This window comes from Crinia signifera, chromosome 2 (genome assembly GCF_055691185.1).
Source record: "Crinia signifera chromosome 2, ASM5569118v1, whole genome shotgun sequence".
NCBI classification, from domain to species: domain Eukaryota; kingdom Metazoa; phylum Chordata; class Amphibia; order Anura; family Myobatrachidae; genus Crinia; species Crinia signifera.
In genome coordinates, this window is record NC_139218.1 from 47,547,138 (window position 1) to 47,571,803 (window position 24,666).

The window sequence follows — 24,666 nt, forward strand, 5'->3', positions numbered from 1 at the left end:
ACATTGGTCACTGGAGAAGGGGACAGACATGGAGACCAACACACTGGTGATTGGAAGGGGGGGGGGGGGCATGGAGACCTACACAATGGTGATTTGAAGTACGATGACATTGACACCTACACACAGGATTGCGGGTACTCTGACATGGTGACATACACCTGTAAGGATAATCTATATACTGTACCTTCTTCTTTTTTGGGGTTTTCTTTGTGGCCTCGTCCTTGGCTTCTGGTGTAGTTAGGATGCATTCCTTACCCTACACAAGAATAAAAACATTTAGCAAAATAGTATAAAAAACTAATATATTTATTTCAGAATCACTGCATGTGTTATTCATGCCTTCTCATTTCCTACTCCAAATTATATATTTGTTTCTCTTAGTCCATTCTGCCCTGACCAAAGAGAAAATGAAGGTGCCCCCTCCCCCAGACAGTACTTGCTGGTATTTGTGCTGATTCAGACATGGATGGAGAGAACTTAGCTGCTGTATACTAATGCTGGGTACACATTTATCTGTCCAATCTATCTGGTGGGAAAACAAAAAATAGTAATTCAGATAAATTGGTTAAAGTCGTTTTTATCAGTGTTTGGGAGCAATTGATCGATTGTCCTTTGCTCCCATACATTTCCAGGTTTTTGTTCCCACCAGACAGATTGGATTGGATAAATCTTAAGGTGTGTACCCAGCATTAGAAGCTGCATCAATGTATAGATATGGTAATGCAGCAAGTGGTGTCTGGTATAAGTAACACCTCCTTGCAGGCATGTGCGATGCATTGACGCATCCTAGGATGCAGCATTATCTCCTGTGACACCATCAACCAATTGAGTGACCCATGAGGCTATGCAAGATGGCCACCGCAGCTCCTTCCAAGAGTCCAGGAAATCTCTATCAGAAACTGGAGCCCCCAGCCTTCTTGTTGCCACAAACCGGAGGCGGAAAGGGACATGGAGACCTACACACAGCTGACTGAGAAGAAGTGGGACATGGAGACCTACACACAGCTGACTAGGAGGAAGGGGGACATGGAGACCTACACACAGCTGACTAGGAGGAAGGGGGACATGGAGACCTACACACAGCTGACTAGGAGGAAGGGGGACATGGAGACCTACACACAGCTGACTACGAGGAAGGGGGACATGGAGACCTACACACTGGTGACTGGGAGAGTGGGGGACATGGAGACTTACACACTGGTGACTGGAGGAGAGGGGGACATGGAGATGAACACACTGGTGACTGGAAGGGGGGGGGGGACGGGACGGGACATGGAGACCTACACACTGGTGACTGGGAGAGTGGGGGACATGGAGACCTACACACTGGTGACTGGGAGAGTGGGGGACATGGAGACTTACACACTGGTGACTGGAGGAGAGGGGGACATGGAGATGAACACACTGGTGACTGGAAGGGGGGGGGACGGGACGGGACATGGAGACCTACACACTGGTGACTGGGAGAGTGGGGGACATGGAGACCTACACACTGGTGACTGGGAGAGTGGGGGACATGGAGACTTACACACTGGTGACTGGAGGAGAGGGGGACATGGAGACCTACACACTGGTGACTGGGAGGGTGGGGGACATGGAGACTTACACACTGGTGACTGGAAGGGGGGGACGGGACATGGAGGCCTAAACACTGGTGACTCTGGGGAGGGGAGGGGCATGGAGACCTACACACTGGTGATTTGAAGTATGATGACATTGACACCTACACACAGGATTTGGGGCACTCTGACATAGTGACATACACTCCGATGACTGGGGGAAGGGGACATATAAAATATACACTGCCAACTGGGACGTATTGTTAATGGGAGGTGAGGACATAAAGACATACACACTGGTGATTTGGGGTATGGTGACTGGGGGGAGGTGGACATAAAAAAAAATACACTTTGGTGACTGAGGGGGAGAAGTACATATAGTTAATGGGAAGTGGGGGATATGTAAACATACACACATACACCCCAAATCAGTCAGCCAAGTCTGACTAACACGCACGATGTCACTCTAACCATAAATACGGCAGCAGCTGTAACTAGAGCATTAGGAACGCAGCATACTGTGTGTGTGAGATCAAGTACACAGATTCAGGGATAAACAAGGACTTTACATCTATCTGGCTTGTCCTCCTGTAATCTGTCACATCTGGTGATACGGTAAGTGGATTTTCCTAATCAGCAATAATAGGAAGCGTGCCGATTTGGCACATACGGATCTCATCTGCAATAGCTCTGCCATTTATGTTTGCAGCTTAGATTGTTAAAACAGTTTCCTGTGTCAGTTTCATGTTGGAAAATATTATAGGTTTTGGCCTGTTGGGATCCAGATGGAAAACGGACACCATTACAGCAGCATTTACATTCCGATGATATGGGTCAGTCTCACCCCTCCGCATTACTGATGAGCTGCATGTTTCTGATAGAAACCCAGGTTTAGCACTACAATAAGACCTGATTTGATTATAAATACAATCCTCTTGGCCTGATATTTTCTGGCACGTGTGTCCGGCGGCATTACTGCGCAGTCCCAGCGGAAGTCCCGCGTCTCGGTTTAGTTTACTTGGTGATAGGAGAAAAGTAAACGAACCTTTACAGGAAAATCTGTCGTCAGATTAATAGCTGCACACGATGAGGGGGTGGCAGCGTCTCGTACACGTGAAATGAGGATCTATAGCTCTGGGCCTACAGAAACACTTTATGGACAGACACAAAGCCACATGTCTGTTTTATAACACGGGCGTGTTCCCTAAATGCCCAGGGTTCCAACAGTCACGTCCTCCGCTTACATATCAAATATGATTATAGAGAGAAGTTCTTTTTTATTTATTGTCTGTATTCCAGCTGGAAGATTTCATTCAGAATGGGGCGCCTGGAATCCACGCTCACACAAGCGAGCAGACCTTGGAAGAGAACTTGTCTGTAACCATGTTCGAACAGCAGAAATCTGATAAACAATGTGGAAACATTAATTCCGCGAAGATGAGGCTGTTACTGTTGACCTGACCTATGACATAGGAGACATTGCAGATACCACCGGAGTTTATGGCTGTTTTGGAGCGCACCAATGTATTAGAGATGTGCAGGTTCTGATTTACTCTGATTTCAAAGCAGGATCTTATTGGCTATCCCAAATCACATGACAGTTGATAGCCAATAAGATCCTGCTTTGAAATCGAAGAACTCACTTCCCCGCACAGTTTGAGAGGCCCCCATAGTGGCAAACGCAGGATTTTCAGAAGGGGGTTTCCAGAGGGGCGGAGCAAAGCACGGAGATGGACACTTAGGTGACCCAGTATATGCCGGGTCAGTTAAAGTATTATAGATAGAACAAATGTATATAAATAATAATATTAATAATATATATATACACACACACATATATATATATATATATATATATATATATATATATATATATATATATATATATATATACACACACACACACAGGGGCGTCAACAGCAGTGTAGACCTCTGGGCATAGCAATGTATTGGGGCACCTACCGATCCTCCGGCGGTAGGGGTGGGGGAAGCTTTGATGTCCCACGGGTGGTAGGGGGTATTATATCAATCGCTCAGCATGTAGGGCCTGGATCAGTAATTTCCACTAATTACCCCTTTACTGCACAGATGGTGGGAGATGGGGTGGGAGAAGGGGGCATTGGGCTGAAAGAAGGGGCCCTGATACATAACTTCCAGGGTGGTAGAGACTGTTTAATACGCAGAGGAGGGGTGTATACTGGAGTGGGCTTATTATTCACAATTTTCTGGTGGGAGGACAGCTTGCTTGACTGCAGATATCTCGAGTTCCCAGAAATAGATTTCTTAGATTTTAATGGCATTACAAACTAGAGAATTCCAGCTACCAAATGATACTGGGGACTAGGGGATCAGAGTTCAGGAGGCAGAGCAATCCGTCAACGAGTACAGTATATAAAACTACATACCAGGTGTGTGGAGCTGGAGCAGTAACCAGCTGCTGGAAGGCTGATGTCTCTGGTTCTTGGAACAGGAGAGACAAGCTACTAGTGTCCATCAAAGGGGGAGAGTCCCAGCTTTTGGACTATAGCCTCAGAAAAAACTCTAAGTCAGAAAGAACCTGAAATATCTGACTGGGAAGAGCAATTAACAGGCTTGGATGGGGACCACTGCTTTGAAGTCAGATATCTCCGGTTTCCAAGGGCCGATTTTTAAAATTCTTGTACCCATGGAAAGAGGGGACCCTCAGCTATCAGCCTAGGGCCCTTAGACTCCTGGGGGGGGTTTCTGGGTACTCAGAAACCCCCCCTGCGTGCGCTACTGCCCCACTCTATAATACTTCAAAACAGACTAAAGACTTTCCTGTTTACTCAAGCATTTTTGAAATTCCCTTAAGCATCTCCATGCTTACTGTAGTTTTTGAAAGCTTTTCTGTATTTCATTGTTCCTGTACTATATGATGTATATTGTATTTGTTAAGTGCCATGAGCCCTATTGGAGAAAGATCGTTATATAAATAAAATTATTATTATTATTCATTTTGATAGCTACTGCTGTCATATTCTTTCCTAAGGAAAGAGCTTTCGGATAACTGGGAGGGATCCCTTCAGATCCCTCTTTTCTTGGTACTCTTATAATGCATGATGTGTGACATAAGGAATGCGAGTGGTTCTGCAACTCAGGGAACAGGGAGGCACTGTCGCTGCCCCAAGGCATTTGGCGTGAGCCGTAGATCCGCCCTGGGCATTCTTAGAACAATTCAGGAACTCGGCTGCTTCCTGGTACCCTCAGTCTTGCCCCCTCAGCATTTTTATGGGCGTTCCCCGGAGAATGCAGCTGAACCAATGCCTGCTCAGGGCAGGCGGCTGATGTCACCTGATGTCAACGCCCACCCACTCTTCGGTGGACTCGGTCGGAAATCAAAGTTAGTTTAGACTGACTTTTATTTCCGTAGGGGAGAGAAATCATTCGATGGTCAGAGACTATCGAATGATTTCTCTCCGATTCGGCTGCATGCGAGGGGATGTGTTAGCATACATATCCCCTCGCATGGTACCAAGGACACTCCGCAGCAGGCTGGCGTTCGGCCGGGTGACGTTTATCGTCTCACTAGGCAGCGAATGACCGCTGCTTATCAAGCCAACCTGAATTAGGACCTATATATATGTTCATAGCCCCCATAAGGATTTATGACTAAGTTTTAGAATTCACTTATAATGTAGTAGCATGAGGACGTGAGGGTCACACGCTAATAATGTGTATGTGTGCTCTAACACACGTCTTCAACCTGTGGTCCTCCAGATGTTGTAGAACTACATGTCCCAGCATGCCCTGACAGTTTTGGCATGCTCTCATAAGAAAAAATGTGGCAATGCATGTTGGAACATGTAGTTTCACAACATCTTGAGGGCCACAGGTTCAAGACCCATGCTCTAACATATAGCAAAACCTCCGGCAGATTTATTAAAGTGGGATAAGTCTCATCAGCAGAAAGAGGGCCAGATTCTTTAAGCTCCAAAAGTGATAAGATGGAGAGTGTTAAACAGCCAGCCAATCAGCTCCTACCTGCCATGCCACAGACTGTGTTTGAAAAATGTCAGGCAGGAGCTGATTGGCTGGCTGTTTATCACTCTCCATTTTCTCACTTTTGAAGCTTAGAGAATCTGGGTCAGAAACTGTAATGCATCTGAGGCAATATAACCCTGCTGTGGCTGGTAGTAATCTGCACAGGCAGTAAATTGCTTTAGCAAGGGGAAGTCTATTCAGCTGCTGCAATACCAGCTCTGTTATCAGGAAAGTCCAATGCTGCCCATACACTTGTGCGATTACATTCGATGCGATCTCGGGTTCGATTTGCCTTGAAGCTCAGCATTCGATAAATCGCATGAAAAAAAGCATTTTAGTGCATTCAATTTTGCATTCGATCATGCGATTTATCGAATGCACCGTTCGATAAAAAAAAAAAATTGTTGGGAAGAGGAGGGGCCAGGAAGTGACCAGAACTCTTCAGGAATCGCACGTCGCCGTTTAGAAAAATCGCATGCACACAAAGCAGCATTCGACCGCACATACAATTCGAGAAATATGTGCAGCACTTAAGACCGTGAGACGTGACATTCGAGCAGCGTGCCCGCGCATCGCGTCGAATGGCACACATTTTGTGCATACAATCATTCGATTTCTCAGCCAGATGAGGTCGAAATCGAAGGATTGTATACAATATCTCACAAGTGTATGGGCAGCATTATACTAAGCAAATGACACTGAATGCTGGGGAAGCCATAAATTAACACTTACTGGTCTGGATTAATAAGATTTAGTTTTCTCTCTTGAAGCAATTAAAAGAAAAACAACGGTTGCAATTATAGTCTAGAACAGTGGTTCTCAAACTGTGGGTCCTGAACCCAAAGTGGGCCCGACCTTCTCAGCATCGGGATGGGACTCCAAGTTGCTGACCATCAGGCTGATGGCTTTTCTAATCTTTTAGACAGTGATCCAAGGAGTCTGAAAAACCTGTTGAATTGTCTGTTATTTTAGACTCCTCGGGGGGGAATGTAATAGGGTGACAGATTCAAAAAGTGAGAGATGTGGTAAGAAATCTCCATTTTTTTTAAAGCGGCAATCATTTACACTGCAAAACCAGTTTGATTTTGAAGTGTAAATGATTGCCGCTTTAAAAAAAAAAAAAAAAACCCTGGAGACTTCTTATCAAATCTCTCACTTTCTGAATATCTCATCCTATGATATTTTACCCTTCCCATCACTTTGTGCCTCCACATTGCTGCCATGTATGTGCTGTCTGCTGCCTACACATATGATGTGATGACCTTCTGCAGTAACTTGCTGGGATCCTGTCATTATTTTTAATGTCTGAGGGGTCCCAGGGCAAAATAGTGTGAGGACCCCTGGTCTAGAATAATAAACAGGCCTCACAGTTGTTTTTTATATTTAGTTTAGATTAGACAATCAATACCATAATGTCTGAGTAAATTAAAGGGGATATGTACATTAAGCATTGGGTCGACATGCATTTGGGTCGACATGCAGAAAGTTCGACCTAATCATTTCGACGTAACTGGTGGAGAACTAACGATGCATACCCAAATTAAAGAATTCACATGTTACTCAATCATTTCATTTAACGCTTTTTAAAAATGTACTCAATATCATCAAATGCAATGAAATAATTACTACCACAGTAAAGTATTGAAGTATCACTAAATGCAGGCTAACAATCTCTTCAGAAAGTAGTTCCTATATTCTCCATGGGGACTGCGTTCACGCCATCCCTGCTGTGGCCCTATAGAAGGTTTACTACCAGAGAGGGATCTTCTGATCCCGCTCCTGCAGTGTCAGAACAGGTAGTGAAGTGATAGCTGATACTTTCCAGCCAGCCTCTTCCCCTGTATAGACTCCTATCTGAGCCACTGTAACATAGCCATGAAAAGCCATCGTTTGTATGTTATACAGTGATCAGGAATTATACAGTGCACAACTGCCACCAATGACAAGCAGATCCCTATGTATTTATTGTATTCATTTGTTACCTGCTTCTTTTTCTTTTTAGAAGACCGTTCTGATGTCACCTTACTCTTTTTTGCGGTGGGTTCGCCATCACTTTCCTCCCCTTTTACATCATCCACGGGTTCTAGATGAAACGAAAGCATACCATTTATTCTGTTATATACATATCTTATTCTATGATCTAAACTTTGGTCTTACGTGAAAAGCTCGGTTTGGCTTTTTTTTTGTAGAAAAACCGATACAAAGAACTGCAGGGTCATAAAAATTATTATTCATAACGAGCAACACAATGGCATAGAGTTAGCATTACTGCCTCACAGCAGGTCATACGTGTAATTCACAATAATATCTGTGCAAGGTGTGTATGTTCTCCCTGTGCGTGCGTGGGTTTCCTACAAGTGCTCCAGGTTCCAGCACTCCAAAAAACATACTGGTAGGTTAAATGCCCTCTGACAAAATTAATCCGTGTGTGTGTATGCTTGCATGCAAAGGGTTGACACAAGAAATGGTCAACATGGAAAAGGTTGACACGAGGGATTTTTTTTTTACAGTTTTTGTGTTAATGTTGACATGTCGAGCCGACAGTCGCTTACCATGGACTTTATTTTATAACTATGCAGAGATATATTGGAACGGACGCCATGTGTGTGATTCAGACTGAAGATGAGTCTCCAGGTCGGCAGTGAGAATGTCAAAAGTAGTATTTGACCCTAGCGCTCATATGTCCACAATGTAGCCATGTATAATGTTGACTTTTTAAAGATCTTGACATTTTGTCAATGTCGACATAATGAATATGACAAAATTCTAAACCATTCCACTTTGTCAGCAACCCGACTGCATACCTTCAATACAAGTGGCCACAAAGACCTAAATATTAAATGTAGTCAGTGCAGGCTGCTATATATATATAATGTCTGCGGTTTCCTATTAATTACAGATCCTACCACTTCAGAAGTATAGTAATGAATAGGGGAAGGGAGAGAATTTCTAGGAATATATATTCGATCTTCATTACTTGTCATCTGACCAGCTCCGGAGGCCGGCTCACCTTCACTGCAGCAGAAATAGGAGAAGGAATCTAGCAGTGATGGATGAGGGAAAGTTGTAACCTTGCAGCTCACGTAAATAACACTGTCCCCCTTCCTAATGACACACTAATTGCTACGATAACACTATGTACACTGCACAATACATTCATACAGTATATTTCAATTCTTCTTCTCCTATTATATAATACACGACAATTGAATTATTGTCATTTGTCCTTATTTCAATTGATGCCATCTTTCAAGCGTTCCCTGAAAACTCACCTCTTCAGGCAAGCCTATCATATTTAAGTTCTACATGCATAACCCTCCGAGGCACTTATGTATTATATAGCTTCCCTTCTGGACTTGTAACTGCTATGCTATTACTGGTGCCTGTCCTTATGTTTCCCTCCTATATCCCTATAGATTGTAAGCTTGCAGCAGGGCCCTCCTACCTCCAAGTCTGTCTGTTGTTACCCAGTTTGTCTTATCACTGTCTACTATTGTAAAGCGCAATGGAATCTGCTGCGCTATATAAGAAACTGTAACAGAATCTGCTGCACTATATAAGAAACTGTAAATAAATAAATAAATCTATGTGCCATGTTTTGAGGTGGGAAATCGATGAAATGAATAGAGACAACAAGTGAAACTAAACGGTCAGTAAATTAGAGTTACAGTAAATTAAATTTAGTAAAAAATGCCAACATTTTTGGATTATGAAGTGAATTAGAAGTAATGTTTTTTTTTTAAATTTTAATTAGGTTACAAAAACTGATAGCATTCAAATCCCAACATTCTCTAGACCAGGGGTTCCCAAACTTTTTTGAATCACGGCACCCTAGAGCATCAAAATGTTTTAAGGCACCCCTAGGCCAAATGTTTCTTATTGAGAAATTTAGAAAAAAAACAAACCATTAAATTAAGTGCATTGTGTGTATATGTGACAGTTATGTGGTGAGGGACAGGATTTGCTTCTGTTTGTCAACATACAGTATATTATGATTGGCAGCCACCAGCACTAGTTTTGCCTTTTACATCGACCATTAATAGTATGAATTGATCCTGGTCCACCAACCCAAGGCACCCCTGCAAGTGTCCTGAGGCTCCCCAAGACGAATTACTTCTCAACAACAGATGCCCCCAATGTTATACATCAAAACTCATGGCATATTGGGTAGTTCACTAAACAGCATTGCTAAATATACTGATATTTTGCTTATATAAAAACTAAACATACTGTATAAAATACTTATTAAAGCATAATTGTGGTCAATCACCCAACATTTTTCGGTGGCTTGTGGCATTGTTGAAGTACAGTAGTAGGGTAATTTATTCTGAGGGTACTGTTACAGCTATCGGATATATCTGCTGGGACCTGGCCCTCTGCTATCAGTCACAAAAGCAGTCGGTGATAAAGGGTAATGTACTTCAGCTATCATTAGCCCATTGTAGATCATGGGCGTCTGTATCACAAAGGTTTTTGGGAAGACTTGTGATCAGTGATGTCACGTAGAACAGATGTTGGAGCGAATGGATGGGTATTACCAATGGAGGGAGGTTCTATAAGATAAAAGACCATGGATAGTGGGTGGAGGAGGCCCAGTTGGGCCGGATTGGTTCATGGCCAATGTTTGCCACCATGTTTCTCTTGGATGTCCGAAAGGTAAGCAGACAGAAGTTTACAATGAGGGACTATAATCACTGCACTCCTAGGGGAAGTCACAATGCTCAGCATATAAATCCTTTAGCACTGGTATCCCAGCAATGTAGTCTTTGTCATTGCTGGTGACCACTTGTTACTTACTGGGCTTTTTACACATATCATGTTACAGTATAATTGGAAACTGGAGCTCACTCTTTTCCTGTATGGAACTATGCCTCCAACAGGACTAATGGACACAGTAACAATCGTATATTCTGAATTCAGTTTACATAGACATGTTCCATAAAATTTCACTCGAGGGAATAGTTTATGAAAACGACTGAGGTTAAAAGTTAGCGACATCCTGTGTAGACATAATGGGTACATTCTTTGTGGATGCCCATAGCAAGTTTGTGCTATCAGTTTTGCATGTGGCTGTTTTAAAAGTCTGACAGAACTTGGCCAGATCTGTCTTTTGGTAAATACTGCATTTTGGGGCAGGAACTGGGCAATGGCAAAGCGATCGCACATAAATAGGCTTGTGGGAATGTCCTGGGAATATACCACACACTCCATGCGAGTCATATGTGCAGGGCCGGTGCCACCACTAGGCAGCTCTAGGCATTTGCCTAGGGCGCCGGCACCTGGAGGGCGGCAGTTCGCCCCTCACCCCCAGCGAACTGTGTAAAAAAATTGCTGCCCCGGCGTCCCTGCAGTGCTGGGGCGGTCAGGGGTGTCCGTGCCGTAGGGGTACCTGCGGCGCCGTGATGTGTATAACGCTGGCTGCGGCCGGCAGGGTCCCTGTAGTGAATAGCAAATAACTAGCGCTATGCGCGCGGCAGCGCGGGAAGCGCTAGTTATTTGCTATTCACTACAGGGACCCCGCCGGCCGCAGCTAGCTTTATACACATGACGGCGCCGCAGGTACCCCTACGGCACGGACACCCCTGACCGCCCCAGAACTGCAGGGACGCCGGGGCAGCAATTTTTTTACACAGGTACCACACCCCCCCCCCCTCCCTCCCCCCAGCACTGGGGCGCCCCCAACCCGACTCGCCTGGGGCGCTCCGGTGCCTTGCACCGGCCCTGCATATGTGTGTGTGTGTGTGTGTGTGTGGGGGGGAATTAGTTAAACACACACTCACATTAACATAAAGTAGCTAATCCTGCAGCCACAGCCACTTTATGTGAGACTAAGGGGTATATTTTATGTTTTTTTTGCGAGCTGTGATGAGAAGTGTCAGTATTCAACTGCCCCCCCCCCCCTGCATACGCCATTCCCCCCTTGCTAGGTTTTTGCAGCGACTGGGAAATGGCGTGTGCAGCCGCTAACAGCGAGGATTCATCTAGAACATAGAATAGGGTGAGGGGCCAGCGCGGTCGTTAACACACTCGCTGTCCGCATTGATTACGGGCCAAAGAGCCAGCCCCAGTATTAGGACAATTCTTCACTGAAAACATCACTGGCTTAGTGCACCACTGTTCCTAATAGTTACAAAGAAGGAGAATATCAAATTTATTTATATATCGCTCTTTCTCCAATAAGATTCAAGAAAGATCACGCACAAGGTCGATAGGTCAGCATACGTTTTTCACAGTCTTAATTTCAACACCTGAGTATGTGGGTCACAATTACCACTGTAGACCTTTTAGCCATATGGTGTCACACTACTGGCTGTCCACCTAGGCATGGTCTATCAGCCATCAGGGATGCTATAAACCGAAAATGCGGTAAAAACCCTGTTATCTGGGTTTTTACTGCATTTTCGTATATGCTCTAAAGCCCCTCCATTGGGACAGCGCTGCGGAGGGTATCGCCAGCTTTTGCCAGCAATAACCTGTAGTAGCCTATGGGCTACTCTCCGCAGCGCTGTGTGAGGGAGCTGTCACTGATCCCTCCCAGCATGCCCCATGGCCGTGCCGTCACTCTCTGCGCATGCACAGAGGGACTTCCGCGTCTCAGACCCTGAAGTCCAGGGACGGCGCAGCAGCGGAAAGGACAGCTCGGTACTTGTGTATTATCACGGTGCCCATCGCATACCAGTGCCCCGTTTTGCATCGCATTGCATGCGATATAAGCCCCCTATACGATTTTAAATTGTATAAGCACCCTAATGGGTACTTACAATGTTAAATGCACCTCCACGCCACGCCCAGTATGAACGTGAACCCAAAGCGTGGCGAGCACAGTGAGCCCACAAAGGGGCAGCGGTATGCGTCCTCTGACCTTTTTCATACCCCCACTATCCACGTAGGCGTGGAGTTGATTATATATAGTGTGGCGAGCGCAGCGAGCCACCGAGCCCGAAGCGTGGCTGCGCTCGCCACGCTTCGGGCTCGGTGGCTCGCTGCGCTAGCCACGCTTCGGTCTCGGTGGCTCGCTGCGCACGCCACACTATATAAAATCAACTCCACGCCGACGTGGATAGTGGGGGTATGAAAAGGTCGAAGGACGCGTACCGCTGCGCTCGCCACTCTTCCAGTTCACGTTCATAGTGGGGGTCCATTTAACATTGTAAGCCACCATTAGGCTACTTATACAATTTATAATCACATCACATCACATTGTATGGCATTGTATGCCATATACAATGCCATACAATTTTAACATTGTATGACATCGCGGAACATCGCATACATAGTTACATAGTTACATAGTGGGTAAGGTTGAAAAAAGACTTGCGTCCATCTAGTTCAACCTGGTATAGATATCCATTGCTGATTTGGTAGGTTCTGGTATTTTACAGACAAATTATATTTCTTATTTGTACCCATGGATGTTTTTCTCCAGTAAATGTTTGTCCAACTTTGCCTTGAACGCATTTAATGAGCCAGCCGTTACCACCTCTCTGGGAAGAGAGTTCCAGAGTTTGACTGTTCTGACCGTAAAGAAATTCTTTCTACTAGCTGAATTAAATCTTTTTTCTTCTAATCTATACTCATGCCCTCGCGTCCTAGATTCCTTTCTAGTAGAAAATAGGGTGTGTGACAGTTCCTTATATTGGCCCTTGATATACTTGTACATGTTGAGCATGTCCCCCCTTAAACGTCTCTTTTCTAATGTAAATAGTCCCAAATTGCTTAATCTCTCCCCGTAGCTTAAATTCTCCATTCCCCTAATAAGCTTTGTTGCTCGCCTTTGGACTTTTTCTAATTCTATGATGTCCTTTTTATAGTGTGGGGCCCAGAACTGTACTCCGTACTCTAGGTGAGGTCATACCATCGCATGCCTTATGCGATGGGCGCCGTGATAATACACAAGTACCGACAGCTCTTATCGGAAGAGCTGTCATATGCGATTAGTAAGAATGTGGCAGCCGGCGGAGAGGGGAGGCGGATGTTAGACCATCCCACCCCAAGTCTTAGTACATGTGCCTATGTTAGAGAATGTAGGCTGATCCAGTAGTGCAGGCACTGATGGGAATGACCAATATTCTCTGCACAGTGCTACATAATTGGTGCTAGTTACATAAATGGGAATAACAACAGCCCTTACCGGCAATGCACGCATCACTCTCATCCTGCATAACCCATATGTACCATAGCAGCCGTACACTGCTAACTTGGGACATCTCCTCTTGTGAACTTTATTAGTGAAAGGTCATCATAATAAATAACTATTTACAACTAACCGTAAATTGCTGAGTAACTGTAACCATTGCAAATATATACCGAGGACTTCTCAGAAGAGTCTAAATGTGCTGCATCTAAAACGATCCTTACACCATGTCAGAGCTGGAAAGGAATGCAGCCCAACACAGAGAGCGCTGCATACAGCCATCTCCAGTACAGCACTGAGGGATGTCATTGCCTGGGTGACAAATAGCTGCCCCCCCCCCCCCCCCCCCGGCAGCTCTTTTTATGGCCAGGAATTAGACTTAATCAGAAATAGTCAAGCCAAGGATGGAAGGATCCACCTCAATGATGTAGATCATCCATGGAGGTCATATGGATACGGTCATATGTCGACATGCATTGGAACAACACATAAAATAGGTCAACAGGGTTGGAAGGTCGACAAAAGCATTAGGTCGCCAATGGGGAAGTCGACAGTCAAAAGGTCGACACGTGTGTATTGAGAACGCAACAAGGGGATGCGGTACGCTTCAACAGTGTCCATGTTGACCTTCCCATAGTCAACCTAACTCTTGTGTTGAGCTTCCAACCCTGTCAACCTTAAATATTTTATGTGACAACCTAAACCCTGTCGACCTTACCTATTTCATGTGACAACCTAAACCCTGTCAACCTTCAGTGGTCAACTCAATGACCCATACTCCATGGAGGAAACTACATGAGCTTACAGCAAAGAGGCCGCAAGTGTAGACAGGAGACTTATGTCAAACTTTCCACAATGCAAAAGTGATTGAAATATAAAAACAGAGTGTTTGACAGGAGATTAGAACCACTTCACCCACAGTCTGCCCCATGTTTACCTTTTGGTAGCCTAAACCCTATTTTATCCTCAGGGGTAGATGTAGGAACCAGTGACTTATCACTGCTTCATACATCTCCCCCTGTGTTCTTTCTAAGGATATTTGTATCTAGCACACTGTACAATTTGATAGCTAGCATCTCATTGACTGACATGGACAACACCTCCACGTTTCCTCATTTAAAGAAATCTCAGGATATTTTTTGGTACTTGTGTAGTTTCACAGCGACAGTTACGTAGTTAGCGTAGTGTCCCTGTCAGCATCAGTGTTCCCACGGCCAGCGTAGTCAGCGTCCCTGTCAGTATCAGCGTAGTCTTCCCACCCATTCGCTGCTAGCCGGAGCTTACCTAGTTAGCGTAGTCAGTCAGCGCTTATTACATTGTGCGGGAACCACTGACTATTTTAACCTGCCTGACATGACAGGTGTGAAAACACCCCCAATATCCATGCCAGCCCCGCGGGGGGACGCGGTACGAGTCCTCCCGACCTGTTCATACCCCCACTATCCACGTCGGCCGTGGAGTTGTATTTATAAAGTGTGGCGTGCGCGAAACCACAGAGCCCGAAGCGTGGCGAGTGCAGTGAGCCCACAAGGGGACACGGAATACAGGTCAAGTAATCCGCGTCCGCTCGCTGCACTCGCCACACTTTATTAAAACAACTCGACACTGACGTGGATAGTGGGGGAATGAACAAGTCGGGAGGACACGCACTGCGTACGCTCGCCACACTTTGGGCTGGCGTGGATAGTGGAGCTTTGAAATGGAGGCATTTGCCGATATGTAACATGGAGCACTGGCAACTGCATCCTTTATTGTGCATGAGACGCACTTGCACACCGAAGTCCCCCTTTGTGCAGGAGACGCACTCGTGAACAAACTCCTAACCCTGTCTGTCTCCCTGAAGCGGACACAGGCAGGGTTGCCGTACCCTGCCGCAATAATAACTGAGATGCTCATGCGTCTCAGACAGATGGAGCACCTCTCCACCGGCGCCCAGATGATCCCCTCTCCGCCGGCGCCCGCCAGCGTAGGGGATCTGACGGTTACTGGCGCTGTGTGAAAGGCGCTCACTAAGCTTGTCAGGGATGGCGGGCACAGAGCTGCAGCTCCCGGGGACACTACGCTGACTACGCAGGGCTGCCACAGAGTCACTACGCTGACTAACGCTAGGCAGCTGTTGGGCTACTTAGCCTGCCGCCATGTGATAATACACAAGTATCTATTTTTTTAATTCACATTCTCTCCTACTTGCCTTCTCTCCCGAAATGCAAGGAAGCCTCCAGAACTTTGAGTAGTTTTCTGAGAAGAACAGAAGCCCTCACCACGGGCAACTTCTCTAGTTAAGATGGAGGGGTAGGCCTTAAAGATGCACACACATCATAGCCCCTCCTCCACTGCACAAAGCCACAAGTAGGCAGGGGAATATCTTATATCATGGCCACCACACCAAAATCAGGTCAGTTTTGAGGTACAGTATGAGCATAAAACATGACATACAGTAGATATTTCTGTTGCATACACGATTCTGCAAATTGTGGGCCTGATTAAGAGGTGGACACTACTCTATGCATCAGCTGTGCAACAAGATGCAAATGCCTCAGCGCAGGAGATGTCTTGTGTGTTGTGTGTACCCTCAGCTTGGTTCTGTGATCCCCTGCCTGTGGCCTAATATGCAGCACCAGACTGAGCATCACTGTGAATGAGTAGCACCATCGGACATCTGAGTAACATTTAAGGTGCCAGGGGTCATTGGCTTCGGTATGCCCTTAAAATGGATACGACACACATCCGTTTTCATTAATGCTCCCCAAAATGCCTGCAGGCTGCAGCATGTCAATCATTCATAATTGCGTCCAAAGTACTGCGATCGGGGTGTAGTAACATCCTACATGCACCAGAACCACTGGTCATTGGACACTTATTGAGTCTGCATGAGACCCTGAGCCAGGACCTGTAGCATTTAGAAGAAGGGACAGAGCCATGATGAATCAAATCAGGCCGCAAGGCACATGCCCTTTGGACTACAAAGTTCAAGCATGGACTCAACCTGATGTGGATAATGTGTGTTTCTCAGCATAACCCCTCTTGTTGGGATAGGTCTGCCTCTCTGCATACCTGCATCATTGCATACAAGGTTATGATTTGCACAACTTATTTTTATTTATTTTTTTATCCCCTGACTCTTAAAGGAGAACTATGTGACTGGAGTAGATGTAGATATTAGGTGGCTGGTGGGAGCTATAACTGCAGTTGAGGTTATGTTCACAGGGGCGTAATATGGGTTACTGAATTCCATGCTTATAGTAAGTACCAGACGCCTCAGTGGTCCGCCAGGCATACACCTCAGACATTTATACACGTTCTTCATTTATTTTGCTTGCAAAGTGGATTCGGTATGAAATCCCGACGGTCAAAATACCGACAGCTATTGACAGACGGTCAAAATCCTGACATGGTCAAAATACTGACATTTAAATTCCCGACAAGGTCAAAATACCGACATTTAAAATCCAGACAAGGTCAAAATACCGACATATAGAATGTAGAAAGGTGAAAAGGTCAACATGACTTTCGGTCGACAGATCGTGAGATCGACATGGGTTTTTCACAGTTTTTTTACCCGAATGTTGACACAGTCGACATGGATACAGTTGGAAGTCAACCGCAGCCCCTCGAATTGCTTGCAATGCTTCGGGCACGGTGCCTCGCTGTGCTCGGCACACTATTTTATTCTCCCACCATGCCCTAGTGGATGGTAGGGCATGAAATATTGCCTGTCGGCACATATCGGGTCAAAAAACAGTGAAAAAACCCATGTCGACCTCGCGACCTGTCGACCGAAAGTCATGTTGACTTTTTCACCTGTCTACATTCTATATGTCGGTTATTTTGACCTTGTCGGGATTTAAAATGTCGGTATATTGACCTTGTCAGGATTTTGACCGTTGGGATTTTGACTGCATCCCTGCAAAATATGTATCAGCTATCAGCTAGAAGATTTATTCAACTGTTGCTCTCCTCCAATCAGAATCTAAGGTAGTGCTGGTAGCCATCATCATCAGCCCTCAGACCCATCAATGATACAGAGTCACAATTACGGTCATTGTCCTTTTTATACGTTTCCTACTGTACATTATTCTGCCTTATCCTGTATCCCACCGCTCCAGGGGTGTGGGTCATTTAGATTGACAGGCCTTAGGTCGACACCTGAAATAGGTTGTGGGTAAAATCGACAGGATCGGAAGATCGCACAAGTATCGGGTCGACAATAGAAGAGTAGATAGTGAAACGGTCAACATGTTTTTAAACAATGTTTGTCCCGTATGTCGACACAGTGAACATGGACACCATCTAAGTGTATTGCGTCCACTAACATGGCTCTCAGCACTCGGCACACTATTTTATTCTCCCACGACGCCATAGTGGATGGTAGGGCATGAAATACCACCTGTCGGCACATGTCGGCGAAAAACAACAACATTTTTGACCTTTGGACTGTCGATCTTCCCATTATCGACCTATAGCTTATATCAACCTTCCGAACTTACCCATGTCGACCTAAGGCCTATCAACCACCAGTGGTCGACCCAATGACCGTTTCCCCTCTCAAGGGGCAAGTGTCTGATTTATGCAAAGCGCCGCAGAGCAATTCTTGTGCATTTTACGCTACGCTTCCCGGCATAAGCACAACACAGCATCACCCTTTACATGTTCATACATTCCATGGTAAAGAAATTAAAGATATCCGAGTCATTCTTCCAGAAAAAAAAATGAAATACATTTATATATAGCATATTTTATTCCAGGTAAATCTTCTCCTTACTCCTAATGGCCATTAATCCCTATGGTAAGCGTCCTCCCATCACAAGAGAGATGCGGGACTGATATACTAGAGGATAAAGGAAATAAGCACATTTGCACTGTTATATTTACATGTGACTCATTCTCCTCTCAGACAGGTAACGCTGAATATTAATGCAGATACGAGGAGCTTCTGATATCTCTGCCTAAAACCTGTGATGCAAAGCTGCAATATTTTCTTATGCCAGGGAGAACAATTGGAGTCTGATCAGAAATGTTTGTTGTTTAGAAACAGATGGCTAACTGTATTTTATCCCATTACAGCGCAGCGCTGACTGGCTACATGTCTCTGTGGATGCAGCCAAAGCATCAGGTCAGCTTTCTGACAGGACCATCTGCCTACGGAGGGAACTATAAGTGGGTGGGTTATATTTAGAGTCTGGTCCAATGAAGAGCTAAGGGCCCTGGTGAGTTTCCAATGCAGCTCACCAGCAGACTGTCTGCCACACGTTAATGCTATCCCTGTACAGGGAGAACCAATAGTAGGATATTGGGGAGGACAGAGGTAAGGAGGATTATCAGTATACACAGCAGCAAGAAGAGGTGATAATTACAAGAATTGGCTTTGATACTTCTTTACATGGATTTGTCATTCTGGTCATCTGAAAGGAAGACTGAAGTGAAGTAGTGTCTCCTAAGCGAGGTAAGTCCATTCATTATTATTTTTTTATTTTAGCAGTGTTACGCTATTGGCGAAAGTTCTTGTGTTCCTCTAAGGCAGTGTTGTCAAACTCATGTCCCTCCAGCGGTTGCGGAACTACATGTCCCAGCATGCCATGCTACAGTTTGCACAATACAGTATATAAAATCAGTGTCAGGGCATGCTGGGATGTCTAGTTCCACAACAGCTGGCGGGCCAGGAGTTTGACACCACCACTGCTCTAAGGCAAACTTCTGCAACCTGCGTCTCAACAGCTGCTGTGGAACTACAAGTCCCAGTATGCAGCTGGGGAGCCTGAGTTTGCTTAACGCTGCAGCACATGTAAAAGCTTAAGCAAAGTCGGGCACTCAGACTGCAAGACTGGCACGGCCTACTTGTGAGATGTGCATTTACCAGTGTTTCCTTAACCCTCAAGCTTTGGGAACCAGCCGAGTTTCTTTTAGGCCTTTGCACTTCATTAACCTTGCCTATGTATAGCTTCCATCCGGTGCTGCTTGTAAATCTTTTTTGAAATGTATCAAGCTCGATATTTGAGAGACACATTTTGCAGAAGTCTTTGACATCGATATAAAATGCATAACAGAGTAGAAAAAAAACAAACAGAACAATAATAAAAAAAGTGAGGGGGGAGAATAAAATATACCATGTGAAATGTTATATGTACTGCAGAGCCTGAAGCAGGAAAGGTGAGATGAGCTGCACAGATGTAAGATGCATTGATTTACTCTTCCCGCATGTACTGTAGGTTACACGAAACCCCTATGTACAGTACGGGGTGGAAGATGGGTGACATATGTTCCCATACAATGATTTACACCGAGAAGGTTACAAGTAGCATGGTCCTAATATGCTGCTCTATCATGCACAGCACATGTACGGACGTGTGTACTGCAGCAGATCTGTGAAGGCATGAATTATCCAGTTACACTTTATACATTAGCACCTGGGCTGTGTATAAACCTTTTGCAGCATTTTAAAGATTTAAGGTCATTGATAAAAATAGGCATCTGGCTTTACAGTGCAGGTCACACAGGTCACCAGCTAGGTCGTCCGCTGCCATAGAGAAATGTTAGCACAGCATAATCCTGGTCAGAATTCAATTTACGCTTCTGCAATTTGCAGTCTTGATCTCTATGGCGCCAAGATATTCTTGGCACTGACAAACAGGATGAACAATCTTCGCACGTCACCTTGATCAACACATTCAGTGACAATGAAGTGGGAAGTGAATCCTGTGAGGCATAGGTGCTGGCTGTATATGTTAGAAAACTCATGTAGGGATGACAAATCGACCTCGTGTCAAGTGCTTGGTGGCTAGTTATGGCGTCTGAATGGGTCTGGCAGATGATTGGTGGAGAAAGTGCATCCTGGAGCACAGGTGCAGCACAAGAGAAGCGATGAGAGCAGTGCAATAGGTGGAAGTGGTATTAAGACGGTAAACAGCAGAGAGCACTGGTAGGAAGGTTTGCAGGAGTCAATAGAAGAGATAAGGGAAGTGTGGTATGGCATTACGGAGAGCTTTATAGGTGAGCCATTATCAGACACAATACCTCTCAGCAGCTGAAAACCTGTGCAGCTCCCTCACGCCTTGTAAGCGTGTTTTGTTTTGCTCTTTGATACCATAAGACTGTCACGTGATGCCCTGAACTCTTACCTTCTGTACATGATGCTAGGATGTCATGCACTCTGTGTTGACATTCATTGCAATGTTAGTGCCTAGGGGAAACAGGTGGTACTTTGCAGACATCACCAAGAATTGCAAATTTTATAGCCAAGTATCTGTGGGCAATTCTAGAAATAAGATCAAAAGAGATAGAAACCGCCACTTGAGAGGTATAAATATAGTATAGGGAGAATAATATAAGTACAGTTACATACCTCCCAACAGTCCCGATTTCAGCAGGACAGTCCTGATTATTAGGGCCTGTCCCGCTGTCCCTCCCGCGGCCGGCAGTGTCCCGCGGTGAGGAGGGGCTGTTGGGAGTCCCCCCTGTCGGCTGCTAAGCAGCGGGGAATAAACGCTGTGCGCATGCGCACAGCGTCTATTCCCGCAGCCAGGGGGCTGGGGGCATGGCTTGAGGCTTACAGAGCCTCTGGGTCATGCCCCCATAGCATCAAAATGAGAGAGAGAGAGACGCGCGTATAGGCCATGCCCCCGAAGTTAGGTCACGCCCCCAAAATTTCCAGCAACTGCGTCCCACCTCCGGCTCAGCCAAAGTTGGGAGGTATGCAGTTATGATAATAAAGATGGAATAAGAATGTCACGTGTGCCTGACCCACAGATTACTGCAGCATTACTTGATATGTTGCATCATACCTTAGTACGGTCTCTCACACTGATTAGATACCATTGTCTGTAATGGGGCCTACCTACACACGTAGCGATCCCCCGCCATTTTGTGGGGGCATAGCGATAACGATGCACATCCCCGCGAGTCGCTATCGCCACAGTGATTAATATCCAGCAAGCTTGATAAATCTATAATCATCAGTGTCACAGAGAACACTGGCCGTGACAGATCACTCAGCGGCACATTGCTGTGTAGCGCTGTGTGCTGAGCGCTCTCAGCAGGACAAGTCAATTGAAACAGAAAATCAAACCAATTATTAAGTGTGCATGCATTTGCTGCTGCCGGCTCCCTACTGGGTTCCATTGCTGCTGATGTCGCTCCATCTAGGGGGTTATCCTAGTTGATATGCTCCCCTGCGTTTTTGCGCAGGGGAACGAGGTTGAGCAACTACGCATGTGCATAAAGGTTTTTGCGCATGTGCAGCCGCTTGATGTGAACGGGCACGGCGAACTGTTTGTTTGCCGTTCTGTTCGCACCTAGCAGTTCTGCCGGGGGTGGCAGTGACTAGCTGTGCCCATGGGAATGCCTGGTGTTTCATGGGCGTTCCCATGTAAATGGGCCGATGACACGGGTGCGGGGGGGTGGGCAGCTGAAGTGAGCAGATGTCAGGTGCCCGCCCGCTTCCCCAGAGAGGTGTCTTACATCTGCAAGTGCTGTAAAAATCATTTGATGGTCGGTGAAAGATGATATTTGTAATATATTCTTAGTATTTATCGTACACTTTATACAGTCATGACTCTTATACAGGAGTATGAGAGGAAAGGCCCTGCTTCACCTGACAGTACGTCTCTGGTGTACCCACAATTTCACTCACATGGATCATTTACGACAGTGGTTCTCAAACTCGGTCCTAGGAGACTCCCCGCAGTCCACAAAAAATCAGTTTAAAAATCCACAGATGAACTTTGTGGGGTCCTGTGAACTGATGTTGAGAACCAGTGGTGTACCAAATCTTCTGGTTGGTCTGTATGTACAAACAGCCAGCAGGATATGTTGCCCATCGGATTGGCTGGAAACACCTTGTTCTGATGTGTACCCAGCCCTATGTTACACAATGAAAGGAAAGTTTTGTAATAAAATACATGAGATGTTCCGCACCAACTAAGCTGAGCAGTTGGCCCTGTGCACTAAAGCATTGCTATTGTAGTATTACCTTTCATAAAGCCACTAATACCAATGGTCACAGCTGACTGTAAAGTAATACTTGGAAATGACGGGGAATATAAACGCTTCAAAAGGGTAACAAGGTCTGATGTTATCTAATACTATTTATTAGCACACACAGTTGTGTAGGACAGTTCGGCAGACACACTTAGATTTTTATTTGTATGCATTTCTAATGGGATACGGTCAACAGGTCAAGCCTGTTTAAGCCGACATGCATTGGGTTGACACTGAAGGTCGACATGACTTGGGTAGGCATATGAAATAGATCGACAGGGTTGGAATGTGGACACGGGCATTAAGTCGATGATGGCAAGGTTGGCAGTTAAAAGGTCGACATGTGTTTCTCACATGTGCCGACAGGTATTTCATGCCCTACCATCCACTACATCAGTGGTGCCCAAACTGTGTGCCTAGGCACCCTGGGGTGCCTCGGGATGTTTGTAAGGGTGCCTCTGGTTGGGGATCCACGACAAAAACAATTGATTTATGCTTAGTATGTTCCCCAAAAACATAACTGAACCTGAGGGTGACAGTTAAAAAAAAATTTCCTTAAATTTTTTTAATTTATTCCTAAGAAACTTGAACAAACAGGAGTGCCTTGAACAAATCCTGATATTCTAGGGCGCCCTGGTCAAGAAAGTTTGGGAACCACTGCACTGCATGGTGGGAGAATAAAATATTGTGCCGAGCGTAGCGAGTCACCGTGTCCGAAGCATGGCGATTGCATTAGGCACTTAGGCAAAAATATGGGTCAACCCAATGACCCTTGCTAACATGTTTTGCGTAACTTGGCAATAATGTATTACAGAGATATTACTTATTGATTTTGTCTCCCTGTGTTGTTCCTTTGTACGGCGCTGCGAAACACTTGTGGTGCCTTATAAATAAAATTATAATAATTATAATAATACATAGTAAAAAAATAAAAATCTAGGAAGGACATTTCTGAAATGCTAAAGTTTGCAGGACAACACCTTATGGAACCACATTACACCTTGATGTGCGCATGTGTTCATACATTTAATCCAACGGACATGGGTTTATACAGAAGGATGGTAGGATCCAGTAGGCAGAGGTGTCAATCCTATTACACCCGAAGGGTGCGGATGCACCCAGTGTTTAGGAATCTTCACAAATTCACTGAAAAGCAGGGCTGCAGCCCCCCCAGGTAAAATCGGCCACTGTCTCTGCCTGAAGCCAGATACAGTCTGTGCGACTGATTTGGCTTCAATGTGATTGTAGTGACTTCCTATTGGAAGTTCGACCTGACAGTCACTCAAGGCAGTCCCATTGGGAGGTGTTCCCTCCTTCCGGGATGCTTCTCTGTGCACAAATGCGCGGCAGCCCCCATAACGGGTTCTGCGCATGCACAGTACCGCGGACCATACTGCGCATGCACCAGACCCGGAACCTGTTGAAGCCTCCGGGGGCTGCTGCAAAGCCATGGAGGCTTGGGCCAGCGCATGCACAGTATGTATGATGTTGTTACTGCGCATGCGCTGGCCCCGTGCAGGGGACCGGTGGCCGGGGAGTGTGTCAGACGGTAACGAGGCGGTGGAAGCAGCATCGGAGGGGGGGGGGGGGCTGCATTGCGGCAGCCCCCTTCCTCCAGAATGGTAAGAGCCGCCTCTGCTGAAAAGTGCTCGCACCTCCATAAGGGTGCGAGCAATATTCAGTGAATTTGGCCCTGTGAAAGTTAGGGTTAATTCAGATGCCGTTTTCAGTGTTAAAGCGGCACCCATTCGGGGTTAACAGGATCGACCCCATAGATGGCAGAGGGGACAAGCTGGGCTGAGTGAGTTTATGTGCCTACTCCGCATTTTGCAGGCGGAACTACCAATGCCCGCAAGGGGTAGGGAACAAGTAAATAATAATTACATGTCACACACATGGATACGCACATTATTGTAGTCACACAGTACCATACATTTCCCCACAAACATAGAGGGCACTAAGCCCTGCAGAAATTATTGAGAAGTTATTGTTAGTGTC

The 24,666-nt window shown here is 45.6% G+C and overlaps 2 protein-coding genes across 5 annotated transcripts in view; one reads left to right on the plus strand and one right to left on the minus strand.

The window, feature by feature from the left end:
- CMSS1 (cms1 ribosomal small subunit homolog) overlaps window positions 1–24,666 on the minus strand; it is a 313,649-nt gene that overhangs the window by 20,473 nt on the left and 268,510 nt on the right. For 2 of the 4 annotated variants that reach the window (XM_083171981.1, XM_083171980.1), the window contains exons 2-3: window positions 7,544–7,644; window positions 185–256 (exon numbers count right to left, since the gene is read on the minus strand). In XM_083171981.1, the coding sequence (XP_083028107.1) occupies window positions 185–256; window positions 7,544–7,644 (173 nt within the window). The remainder of the gene's footprint in view (window positions 1–184; window positions 257–7,543; window positions 7,645–24,666) is intronic. The other 2 variants (XM_083171984.1, XM_083171983.1) reach the window with 2 other exon arrangements.
- Window positions 18,731–24,666, plus strand: part of FILIP1L (filamin A interacting protein 1 like) — a 249,078-nt gene continuing 243,142 nt past the window's right edge. Inside the window, exon 1 of the mRNA XM_083171978.1 lies at window positions 18,731–19,138. The gene's annotated coding sequence lies outside the window, so the exon portion shown is untranslated. The remainder of the gene's footprint in view (window positions 19,139–24,666) is intronic.